Here is a 13,082-nt window from a genome sequence, read left to right as displayed (position 1 = left end):
TTTTATCAACCCAGTCCCCACCCCCAAGCATCCTGATGCACAATTGGAATGTCAGCGTTGTAGAGAGCTGTTGATATATGAAGGCTTTGGGGAAACCAGGAGACTTCGCACTGTTCACATGTTTACAATAGGAGACACACCACTGTTCTTAATCTCGCCAGACTCCACAGGAAAAAGTAATTACCGTCACCCACCTTTCTGTGGGAATTTCCTCGGGGCACTCTTGCTTTATAGGAACCCAGACAGGGAAATAACATACTTTTACTGTCCCCTTTGCCCCACAGCAGTGTTAACGCTTGTTTATTATGGGAAACTGTTATGTACATGCACTTCCAGCTCCTGCAGAAGAAAGCATAGCATTTATCCCCCCAGGATGTGGCAAAACAAAGAAGAACACAAACTTTCGTATACTAACAAATGCCTCTGGGGTTATGATTTCAGAGCTAATGCTTCTTCAGCATTTTTAAGACGATAAAACCTAATTTTACCCTAGGAAGAGTTAAAGATGAGTTCTATTGGCTTTTAACAGTTTGAAAGAAAAGACTTGAAGTCTCTTGATAGTACAGTCTTTGCCTAGTTCTCTGTGTTCCATAGGTTTGTGGGAAGATAATGTTGAACACTTAAAACAATGCTTCAAAATTTAGTCTTGCAAGTTTTCTCTTATTTCATGTAACCGTTGCCCCAAATCTGATTTATGAGGGGCAATGAAATAAAAAGGTTTGTGCATATGTACCAATGATGATTATTTTCTAGAGAGCAACGTTGTATCAGAGATGCCACCATGCTTAAACATATAGATTGTTTTATTCGATCTTTTTTTAGTTAAATATAAATGAGTTGTGATGTCATTTGTAAATTTAACTTATTACAAACTAGAAATTCTACTGTTCAGTATTTATTCAAGTATCATTTCAGCAAAATGCTTCCTATAAGGAATAAGTCAGTTTTATCACCATTACTTGAATACCAGGAATAGGTAAGAAGGCTTTTGTGTTCATTGGTAAGGATTCTCAATACAGCGAATATTCTGGGCTACAATCCTAAGTACCATCTTTGTTGATAATTTAGACCTTACTATTAGAATGAGATGGGCAAGGCTTAACCCGGTACAATCTCTAAGGTTTAAAAAAATTCTGTTAAGCAAAGTAAACTACTTTTTGTGGGAGCAAGTCATTTAATCAGTATTAAAAACATTTCATTGACATTTTCCCTTCAAGTAAAAAATGAATGTTCTTAAAAGCAACCTTTGTTTATATATGAGTACAATGTGTGAGTAGCTTTGCTTGACGATATTTTGTTTAGCAATATGCTTACTGAAAAGATCAGCTGCTTCCTTAACACCAAGAAGAGATTCATCATGAGAAACCTCACAATTATTATAATACTTAGGCCCAAGGTCCAGATTATAACCAACGAATTTATCTTACTCCTCACCATGACTGATGGTTAAAGCTGAGTAAGCATCATTCATTTGTTTATTCACATACCTCAACAAATTTTTATCTCCTTCTATGTATGTGGCACTTTGTTAGATGATGGGGATATTATGATCAGCAAAAGTTCATGTGGTTCCCGCCCTCCTAAAATTTATAGTCTAATTGAAGGTTAATGGTTGTTAATTAAGTAATCGTTAACAACAAATATAGAATCCTGACACAATACAAAGGTCTATGTGAGTCTGTCATTGGGGGTCTGATCTAAGCAGGGACTGCTCCCTGAAAAAGTGATACATGAGCTGAGATCTAAGAGTGAGTTTAAGTGAAGAACTTACCAGACAGATCTAACAGCACTGTTGTACAAACAAAGGCAAATAACCAGTCAGTGCCTACACACCAGAGCTGCTGGAGCAGCGATCTCCGGGAAACTCATGCAGACAGGATCAGTAACAGGTGTGTGGGTTGCCTGCTGCTCATCACATGCTGAATAGCACTCAGCATCTGCCAAGGCTGGACCAGACCTGGGGAGAAGGACCCTGAGCCTTGAGCTCTGCAGTGTTTAAGGTGCATGACTTGAGGAGCACTGGCCGCTTTCCTGGTGTGAGATCAAGGTCTGCTGTATAATACTAGCGCAACTTGGCAGAACATTGGCACAGTATTTTTGCTTGGGTAGCACCAGGCTCTCCCCTGGTACAGTCTAGGGGCTGGAGTCCAAAACTCGAGGTTGATCAGGAATGATTGCTTTAAGCACTGGGCTGCGGCCAGTTTCCCCAGAGCTTTGCAGTAAGCCATTGCCTTTTCTGGGAGTCCAGCCCACAAGGGGCTTGGTTAGCCCTTCCTCTCAAGCATCTACGAAAGTCCTTTGGTAAGAGAGAGAATTGTGAGGAAAAGCCACTGCTTCCATTGTGATTGGAGTGAAGATAGTGGATACTGCCCTGGAGGCAATTTAAGGTTTTGGAGGTGGAAGAGGAGCCCTGGAATGATGAGACCCATATCACGGCCAGTTTGATGGAAGGTAAAGAGAGTGGGGTGGACACTTAGGAAATGAAAGGATCCCAGTGAAGTTTATTGTATATTTGTCAAAAATAACAATGATTTTACATTTGTACTGAACTCTGAATTTTTAAAAATCTACCTATATCTGATATATTTAATTTTAAGGAAAAATATTGAATGGTTATATATAATGAATGAAATGGGAGATAAGAAAATCTGCTCTAGTTGCTAAGAGAATGATCTTAAATGTTCTCACCACAAAAAAAGAAATGGTAATTATGTGACAGGATGAAGGTGTTAGCTAACACTATGGTGTTAATCATTTTGTAATATATACATGTATCAAATCAACACACTATACACCTCAAACTTACACAATGTTCTATATCAATTATATCTCAATAAAGCTGGAAAAAATTGAACAATAAAAGAAAATTTAATAAATAAATAAAATCTCTGTCATGTATTATGGGTACTTCTGATTGGTTGAAATGAAAGCTATATGTCAATCAAACTTTCCTAGTGCTCAAATGAGCTAATGGATGAAATTAACATATTGATAAATGTGTTTTCTGTTTGAGATAAATGGTTTCATGACTGAATTATGGTTTAAGTGAAAAATTTGAATATCAGTTAATCTTTTAAAATTTGGTCCCTTTTAATTATAGAAATGTGATTAACTTTTACTTTAATATGCTTGCTTAAAGAACCATAACCTCGTGGTAGTCAAATGTACTTCTAAAATGTATTTGGCAAATTTTATCAGTGTGATAGTTTGTTCCTGGGTATTAGCATGTTGTTTTATTAAAACATTTTATTCTGAGTATACAATATGTGGTTAATTTTCTGTTGGCTTTAGCATGTATTTAAACTGCTAAGTTCAGATATTTCCTACTGAATACTGAATTCTGTGCATAAAATCAGTAAATTTCATGGCGAAGAGGCAAGTTGGCTATCCAGTTATAGAACAACTTTGTAAACCTGCCTAGTTACCATAAATCATGTTCTACTTACTATACTAACTGCCATTCTTTCAGAATCAACTAAAAGTTCATTTTCTTAATTTTTTTGAGATCTGTCTTTCAGTACTTCCCTTATTCATCTTTTTATGTTTCCAGCCTTTCTGTGATTATTTTTTCCTCTCTTTCTATCCCTCCTCTTGCTTTCTGAAGCCATGTCCCTGAACCTGAGGATTATGGCTGCTCTCCTGATGAATGGTAAGCTGCATGGACCTTTCTGTCTCATTGATTCCTTTAAAAGATTTGCATGTTATTGTTTTGCTAGACACATTTCACTACTTTTGAAAAAAGCATTCCTGATCAGGTAGGGTGACAATGCTGTAAAGTAGGTATTTCTTGAAAACCGTGGGCTATCTGTGATTTCCTGTTGAATAACCCTTAGTCATTTTATAAACATTTAATTTAAAGGTTAGGCTTGTTAGAATTTTATATTATGTATCTGTAATAAAGTCTGTGATGATCAACTTAGAGTTCCTGGGCTGTGGACTACCTAAGATTTCAGTTGCAGCTCCTGAAGCTTTCTTAGGTTTTTTAGCTCAGCACTGCCACCTTCTGCCACTACTTACCTACTCTACAGAGCCCCAAGAATGCTACTGGAACATACCCAAGCAGTGGACAATTAATTCCTTTACGTTTCTTTTCATTCATTTACTAAATCTGCTTGGGGGCTAGGAAATGAATTTTTTGTGTGTGTGTGTGAGGAAGATCAACCCTGAACTAACATCCAATGCCAATCCTCCTCTTTTTCCTGAGGAAGATTGGCCCTGGGCTAACATCCGTGCCCATCTTCCTCTACTTTACATGGGACGCCTCCACAACGTGGCTTGACAAGCGGTGTCGGTGCTCACCCGGGACCCGAACCTGCGAACCCTGGGCCCCTGAAGCGGAGCGCACGCACTTAACTGCTTATGCCACCGGGCCAGCCCCTGAATTTTCTTTTTAATGAAATGTCTGGGACAGATGTTGGAAGACTATGCTACCGAGGACCATAGTTAACTAGAATATAATTAATTTTAGAATTATTAAAATAAGATGGCATTTTATAAGCTGAATTTCAATACTTTTTGGGTTTTCTGTTTGTCTTACCTTAAAATCCCCCCACTCTGTGGATTTACATTTTCATTTAGGATGGTCTAAGTTTATTTTGATATTTTTATAATTCATCATGATTTGATGGCAAAATTTCAGAAAACGGGTTCTTTTAATGCTGGTAACTATAGAAAATATTGTGGTTTTCTTAGTGGTTATGTTTTTATTTTCAGGTTACACGTGTGTTTTATAATTAAGCCTCATTTCCAATATGCATAGAAATCTAATAGCATCATTTAATATTTTTCAGTATGGATTTTATTTCAGTAAAGTGGAGCCTTGGTAACAATTCACAGTAAACCTCATAATACCTAGGGTTAGTGACGGAGGTAGCTGTTTGGTTCATGTGATAACTGATGAGTCATCACGTTTAAGGTCATTGTTTGGAGTATCATACATTTCGACACACACAACTGAATAATTTTTAGTATTTTTTAAATGTGCCAAAGCATCTTACTGTTGGTAGATAATTCAAGTTTAATGGCATAAATATTCTCTTTTATTTAATCCTTCAAGAATGTAGTTAAAATTTTGACTGTATCTTTTTATTTGTTGCTTTCTGTAACATTAATTCTATTAATTTTAAACACTGTTCATTAATGTAGAATTAATACACATTTTTCTACGATAACTCATTTACTCTTAAGGAAATTACCTTTACCATATTTTTGTTAAGGTTGAATAGAAATTTTAAAAATTGTTGTTTGTTTACTCAGGTCATTTAAAATATTCTGTTTTTGATAGAGGTTTCATGACTTTTATCACTGTTGGAAAACGAGGATGTTATTTTTCCTAAGTTAAGAAGTTCTTTTTGTGAAACACCCTTTTGGAAAATCTGATATTTGATATTCTAAACCAGATAACTCCAAATAAAAAATGCCAGCTTTTTTGTAAATTGTTTGTACAATTCCACCTGCAGTTACTTAAAAACTTAGATATTAATGATATTTTAAAGAAAACACTAGGGAAGGCTTTTGCCACCTTTATAATAAAGTGAGCTTTATTTTAAATAAATGCTTTGATTCCCCATCTATCACATAGTTACCTGGAGGCCACAAAGATGAAGGAACGGATACTACTTGAGCTTCTGTTGTGTCCTGGGTCCTGTGCAATGGTCAGAGATGCAGACTGTGGATTCTGACCCCCCAGTTCACACCCTCATCCTCCTGGTGCCCTTGAACAAGTTACCTGATCTCTCTACCTGCCTGTCCTCATCTGGTAGAATATAGACATCACAGGGAGGTTGTGAAGATTGAGTTCTGTTTTTAAAGTGCTTGGAATAGTGACTGGACTTAGCAAGCTCATAGAGAGTGTTAGCTCTGACGTCTCTCACTTGATCTTCATGACATATTTAAGGAGTTATGATTGACATGACCGTTTTAAAGTTGGTGAAATTTAGGCAAAGAAGCTATTATGTAACTTGCCTCAAAGTATACAACCAGTAAACATGGAAGCCAGAGTTAAAACCTCGCTCAGCCTGGTTGTAAAGTAGGTGCTGGTCACATTACATCCTATAGACTTGAAAGAACTTTAAAGAATATTTGCTTTTAGAGCACAAGCTATCCTTGCTGTTTCAGTCGTTTTATTTTTCTTTGTTTCTTTCTTGTTTTGTTAAGGTAGCAAGAGCAGATGAAATTTAACTTGAGAAAAGTTAGCATGGGGGGCACAATTTTGCACGTTCATGGATCTGGCATCCCTCCAGTCTCATCCAGTTGGTTTCATATTGCCAATGAAACCAAGATTAAAAGGCAATCCTGGTTGAATCCTGTGCTCCAGGCACCTGACCACATCTTGATGTGCTGGTCTTCAGGGTAAACTAGAGAGTGTAGATGACTATGTAAATCCAAAATATGAAAGTTTATTCCTATCTGTCAGCAGCTTCACCTTTCAATGTGAATTTCATTGAATTCCATATGTGAAACTTGTGGCCTGTGTATACTTTACTGTCCTACTTAAACCATAGTCACCACAAAAATGTCAAGTTACAAAAACACATGATATTTAACACTTAAATGTATGTAGGTTATTTTACATTTAGTCAACTTTGAAGACAAACCTGTAATTTAGTAACTCTTTCCAACATCCTTTCTTGATGTTAAAGATAATTGGATGATGGCTGTAGCTCTGCTTGCTTAAGTATATTAATATAAATAGTTTACAGAGATAAAATCATCTCCCAACCAGTAGCCACTTCAAAATTGGTATGGTTTTCTTGTTATTGCCAAGTACCATAAGCTAACATATAAACTTCCAGATTAATTCTTTTCTATTAAAAATCTACCATTGGAGAAAAAAAGATCGGCTTGTTCTCAGCATTCATGAAGCCCTAAGATATGATTATTTTTTAAAACTATGTATTTCTATAACCATTTTTTTCTTTTTCTAACGCTTATTGTGGAAAATTTCAAACAAACAAAGGTAGACAGATGTGCCCATCCACTTACTTAAGTAGTATGCACTCAAGACCAGTTTCAATTCATCTACACCTTTCCCCCACTAGTATTTTGAAACAAACCCCAGATAACATATTTGTTTTTCTTAACTGTTTAATATAGTTCCACATTATTCTTTCTGATAGTTTTTTTTAAGTTAATGCTAGTGAGCGTGATTCTCCAGAAGGATTACCTTAAAGTGTTCTGTGCTTAGTCATTTCACTGTGGTTTTCAGTATTATCCTAATATCAGTGGATAATACTATTTTCTAGTCTTATTTTCTCCTTTTATTCTGGTCTGTAATTATGTATGGAATAAGTGGTATTAGTCTGCTTCAACAGCAAGGCTCACTAAAACATTCTTCCAGGTATACTGTATAATAATGAGATCTAACACATCCAAATTAGTGTTAGTCTTCAAAGTAGTCACTTTGACAGGTAATTTATTTATTCCAATGACGCAGCCATTTTACAGAATGTTTTTGGACCTCCTCTTTTGTAATTGCTTTCAGAAATACTTTGAGCCACACAGAAAGTGGATCTCATTTCTTTGGTCAAAACCAGTGTCTAACAAAAATATTATTGAATTCAGTCACTTGTTTAAATTCTTGGACCTGACTGGACCTGACTCTGCATAACAAATTCATTTCTAAAAATTGCATCTCCCTTTAAGGAATTTTGATTTGGAGCCAGTAGCACCGTTCAAAAGCAGGAGGTGCAGATCCTTTCAAAAAACAGTGCTTTACAGTCACACCGCCTTGGTCTTCCTGTGTGTGCATGTGTGTAGTATGTGTATGTATATAATGAATACATTTAGTTTATATGGAGGGTGTGTGTATATTTCAGGTGGCTGACATGGATTTTGTTCCAGTTTTTAATTTCTATTTTAAATTTGATTTATTTTTTAAGTTTATAATACATTACCATGTTATAAATTCAAAGGATGTAAAGAGCTCCCTGTCTTAGAGCCCTCCATTTCTCCTCCTGAAGGCAGCCAGTGTAACCAATTTCAGGTATATCTTTCCAGATCTACTCTACACATATATATGCATGTATTTTTTTCTCTCATGTTTTTACCAAAAGTGATGCGTACTGTACACACTGTTTTGTACCAGTTTGTCTTTTGAGATTTGTTGATATTCCATGAAGAGCTTCCCGTTTTTTGTATGGTGTTCTGTTATGTGGATGTACCACAATTTTTTAAAGCAACGTCCCTGATAGAACTGGGGTTATTTCTAATCTTTTGCTATTAAAAAAGTGCTGCAAAGAATGAATTTGTACATACAGCACTTTGTACCACATAAATAACATATAAACTCCTAGACCTGGAATTACTAGATCAAAGGATAGATGCATTTTAAATTTTGATAGAAATTGCCCAGTTGCCCTTTTTAGAAGTTATACTAGTTTTCATTCTCACCAGTGATATATGATTTAACTTTTTCCATAATCACAACAGCACGGAGTTGTCAAACTTTATTTCTGCCAAATTGATAAATTTAAATTTCATTTCTCTCATTGTGGGATAAGATTGAACTTATATTTAAAGCCGCTTGTATTGCCTTCTCTGTAAACCGTGTTTATATCCTTTGCTCGTTGTTCTACTGCATTGTTGAACTTTTCTTTTTTTATACTGATTTCTGAGTTCTTTCTATTTTATGGAAATTAACTTTCATAATATCAGTTGGGAATATTTTTCTCCCAGTTTGTCCTTTGGCTTTTGACTGTGCTTGCAATAGTTTTTGCTCTGCAGAAGTGTTTTAGCTTTATGCAGTCAGATTTATCTAATTTTTTTGGTTTTCTGAATTATGTATGAAACTTAGGCTTTTCCCACTCATAAGTTATTTTTAAAATTTTCCCATGTCTGTAGTACTTTTATTAAATTGTTCATCCATGCTGGAAAACCTCCTTGGTTTAAGGTGAAAAGCATGGATCCAAATTTTTTTCTTTTTTTCTGATGACTCTCTTGATGACATGTTTTGAATTTAAAAAAATTTCATAGTCCATACTGTCATATATGAAAATAGCTAATATTAATTAAGCCCTATACATTCTGAATTTTCTCTTAAATTTTATTGCTATGGGGATTCTTCATTTTTGTAAGATTAGGAAATAATTATTTACAATGTATCATAGCTTTTAAATCAGCCTGCAAGAAGCTGCAATTTTATGACTGGACTAACAGCTCATTTTTCTCCTTAACTGTTGCACTCCCTGCCTATTGCTTCTTACAAAACACCAGCATTTCTTTGTCTCCTTGTCGAGCCAAGTATCACTTGAAAATTTCTATGGAAAAATTTAACAAAATGTAGATGTTGCCTACATTTTTACCTGTGAGTCATTTTCAAATTTGTATAGTTTTGTCAACTAACAGTTTAAACTATTGCTTTTACTTTTAATATAGTTGGTTCTTATTATGAAATGACGTGAGCTTCCTAATTTTATCTGTTTACTTTTACTAAAAGTGAATGTTTTGTAAGATTTCGGAGAAGGGTGGTGAAAGCTCCATGCCTGAGTTATCCAACCCAGGCTGTATGATCAGCTGATGAGTTGTTTATGGTTCTTATGACCTTGGAAAGGCTGCCGCTTGCTGAGAGAAGCGTTCTTATTTAGCATTATCCATGGTGAAAGCCTTCATTGGTGAATGGAGGGTGGAATGTGTTCATGTAAATATTTCAATTGTATATCCAGTGTTATTTGTTATAAATACATTTGAAAGTTATATCAATTATGGTAACTGTGATTTATAAAATGAAAGAATTACTGGTGAGATTAATAAGGCATATCTTCAGATTTATAAAGGCTTTTAGTCTAGAATTCTTTGGGAAGAAAATAGACCTCCACAGGCAAGATGTTACTGTGAATATACCTTGACATTTCAATTTATCTAACAAATAAATAGGAAACTATAACTAAGAACCATTAATGAATACATTTTAGAAATGGAGAGATTTTATGGCACCCCAAATAATAAACTATTTTTAAGCAGTGATAGTATTTGAAGAAGAAATGTGTGCTAATTTTTCTGTCTGCCCATTGATACGTCATTTAAAAGTTCTTGGATTTTTCCCTCCATCTTTAAAACTAGAGGCGGAGGAATAATAATAATAATAATAATAATGTATTTATTCTACATCCCAGGGATATTTTGAGAACACTAAACTACTACATGCTAATAAAGATGTATTATATTATAATTTTGAGAATTAATAGACCAAATGACTACGTGTAAATAAAGATATATTATAAATGTTCTAACTTCCTCCTTTGTTTATGGGAAAAATATATTGACAATATTGTGTGTGTTCAATTACTTCAAATTCTGTTTTTCTTCAATGACTTCTCCTTCCTTTGAAGCTACTGACTTTAAAATATGAAACCCTTGATGTTTGACACATAGGCATTGATAATACCCTTTGTAACCTGTAAAAATTGTGATTGAAAGCTTTCTGGATTACAGTTATTTAGTATTAGACACATTATTTTTTCCTCAGTGAATTAATTCTGAAATTTTCTTCTACGCACAAAAGCTTAGATGTATATATTTTCACTGAGCATTGCAAAGTGTACTCTTTGGGTTTGACATTCCCACTGAAATATTCCTTGTTCTTCCTTTGAATCTCAACATTTTAATATTAAATCACGTGGCCATGAGATTAATAATAGCTGGATTACAGAGGTAGTTCTGACTCTGTTTGATTCATATGAAGTACATAATGTGTTTGCTGATCTGAAGATAGCCACAGCACAAAAAATCCCATACATTTTTATGATTTGTTCTTGTATATACAGAACAAATGTGATATGTACATAAATATATCAGATATTTGTTAGTGATAGATGTTGATAAACTATGTAAATCGTTTATTGTTCATGTTTTTATATTTTGTATGATAATTATGTAGTGTTAATATAAATGAAGATATCTCATAGGCTAAAGTAAAAGAATCAATATTTTTTATAATAACTTCATTCTCAAAATTCTAAAAACTTAAAAAAATTATGGAAGTAGAAGAAATTCAATTCCAGGTAATTTAACGTAATTTTTTATTACATTTTTTAAATTAATTTTTTTAATTTCATGTGGCTACAATATAATTTTACTCCAGGAAAATGAACTATAAGATGCTATTTTTCATCGCACTGCAAAAGTCTGTCACACTTTAGACTGGTTGAAAATATTTTATGACTCAATCATAAATCGATGATGTCTTATTTAGAAAGCAGACTACATTATATTTAATCTATTAAGGGTTTGTAGGCATAATGTTAATTTTACAAGTAAGTTACAAATAGGTCAGTAGGCTTGTATAAATGAACCAGGCTTGCTCCATTTCTTTTCCTGTTTAGGCAGAGCTCACAGTTTGGAGATGAAAAATCATTTAGTGATTCATCATTGCTGGAAAACCTCCAAAATAATCATGTAAGCAACATAAAACCATTATCTTTTCGTTAATGAATGAAAACTAATGAGTGTTGCTCTGAATTATCTTCCATGTTTATATGTTTATGTATCCCTTTTCTTTTAGTTTCATGATCATTTTTAATAATTATCAAAATCTGTTATTGCTGAATCCTTTTTACTTCATTATGAATTCATCATTAGATGAATGTCAGAATATTCAATCAATGTTCTGTCTTTTAAAAATGTTTTATATTAGATAATTATCGAACTCTATTCATCTGAAGCAATTTCGTATTAACAATTTCAAAATATCTGTAGAAATTAATTACCTGCTCAAAATTATAGGCCAGTACCAAATCTATACAATAAGAACTTCAGACATCTGCCGCCCAATGTGAACATTCCACTTACGAAGTGACTGACACTTATTAAAATTCCATCAGATCCAGTGATATGGTCTCCTAGAGTTTAAACCACAGAATTTTTTCTCTCAATTGTTGCAAGCTCAATGTGTGAAAACTTGAACTTGTAATCATTACCCTAAAACATGCTCCCTCTCTTGTACAGATGAACTTACCACCTGTGGCCCTGGGTGGGGCCCTAGCAATGTGTTCATATGGATATTTTTGTATTCTTTTTTATTGAGAGCCTTCAACAAAATATTAGCTTCAGGAGCCACAAAACCTAGACCTAGACCACCTCTCCCCTCTTGTGTTCTCAGGTTCAGTAAATTGCACCATCACCTATCTAATTACTCTTTCTTGAAACTTAAGGGTTGCTTTTGATACCTGCTTTCCCTCCATCTCCAGATCTATAAGGAGTCGCCAAGCCCTTGTCAATGCTGACTTCTAGAATACATCCTGAATGTCATCTTCATGTCATTCTCACTTTCACTACCCTGATCCAGACTATCCACCATGTGGATAACCGTAATAACCTCCTAACCAGTCTCCTTATTTCCATTTTTACTCCCCTCCAGTTCTTGTTGCACATGGCAACTGGAATGATGCAAATGGAAATCAAGTCCCATCACTTCTCCATTTCAAACCATTCTCTGGCTTCCTTCTTAACTTACAAAGTTACATGATCTGGCCCCTGCTAAGTTACCAACTTCACTCGGAGCCACTCTCCCTTTCTTTCTCCTCAAGCGACACTGGCTTTCTTTTATTTTCTCAAACACACTTTATTTTCTTTCCTTCTTTGGGACCTTTTCAATCATATCTGATTCCTTCTCTGTGGAAGACTCTTTGCTCAGTTGTTCATGAGGTTGAAACCTCATCAGCTTAAATATCACATTATCTTGAGAACAACCACAGACTGACCCAAATCACATTACATGATAGTTGCACGTGCTCTCCTTTATAGCCTTTTTCGCACTATAAATAAATTATACTGTGTATTTATTTGTGTTCTGTCTTCCCCACAAGTCTAAGCTTCACATATTAGAGACCATTTCTGTTTTGTCTCTGTTCTGGCCTGAACACAGTTTTTCAAATAATGTTCTGATTTACCTTTCCAATCACTTCATTCCGTTTCGTGTTTTTTTTTTTTTTTTTAGTCCAAGACCATAATGGAGTATTTTTTCTTTGTTAATTTGAATGACATTTCTCTTCATCAGGAGTCTTGCAGGAAGATGTTTCATTTAAAAGATCTGGCTTCTTTTCTCCTATAGAAAGGAGAAAAGTAGAAAGGATCTCCTTTTATGT

General features: G+C 34.6%; 1 protein-coding gene across 3 annotated transcripts in view; it reads left to right on the top strand.

The window, feature by feature from the left end:
- Positions 1-13,082, top strand: part of ATP8A1 (ATPase phospholipid transporting 8A1) — a 218,155-nt gene that overhangs the window by 80,713 nt on the left and 124,360 nt on the right. For all 3 annotated transcript variants that reach the window (XM_058546980.1, XM_058546979.1, XM_058546981.1), the window contains one exon: positions 11,322-11,394. In XM_058546980.1, the coding sequence (XP_058402963.1) occupies positions 11,322-11,394 (73 nt within the window). The remainder of the gene's footprint in view (positions 1-11,321; positions 11,395-13,082) is intronic.

Source organism: Diceros bicornis, chromosome 8 (genome assembly GCF_020826845.1).
Source record: "Diceros bicornis minor isolate mBicDic1 chromosome 8, mDicBic1.mat.cur, whole genome shotgun sequence".
Taxonomy (NCBI): domain Eukaryota; kingdom Metazoa; phylum Chordata; class Mammalia; order Perissodactyla; family Rhinocerotidae; genus Diceros; species Diceros bicornis.
This window is presented reverse-complemented; position numbering and strand designations above follow the sequence as displayed.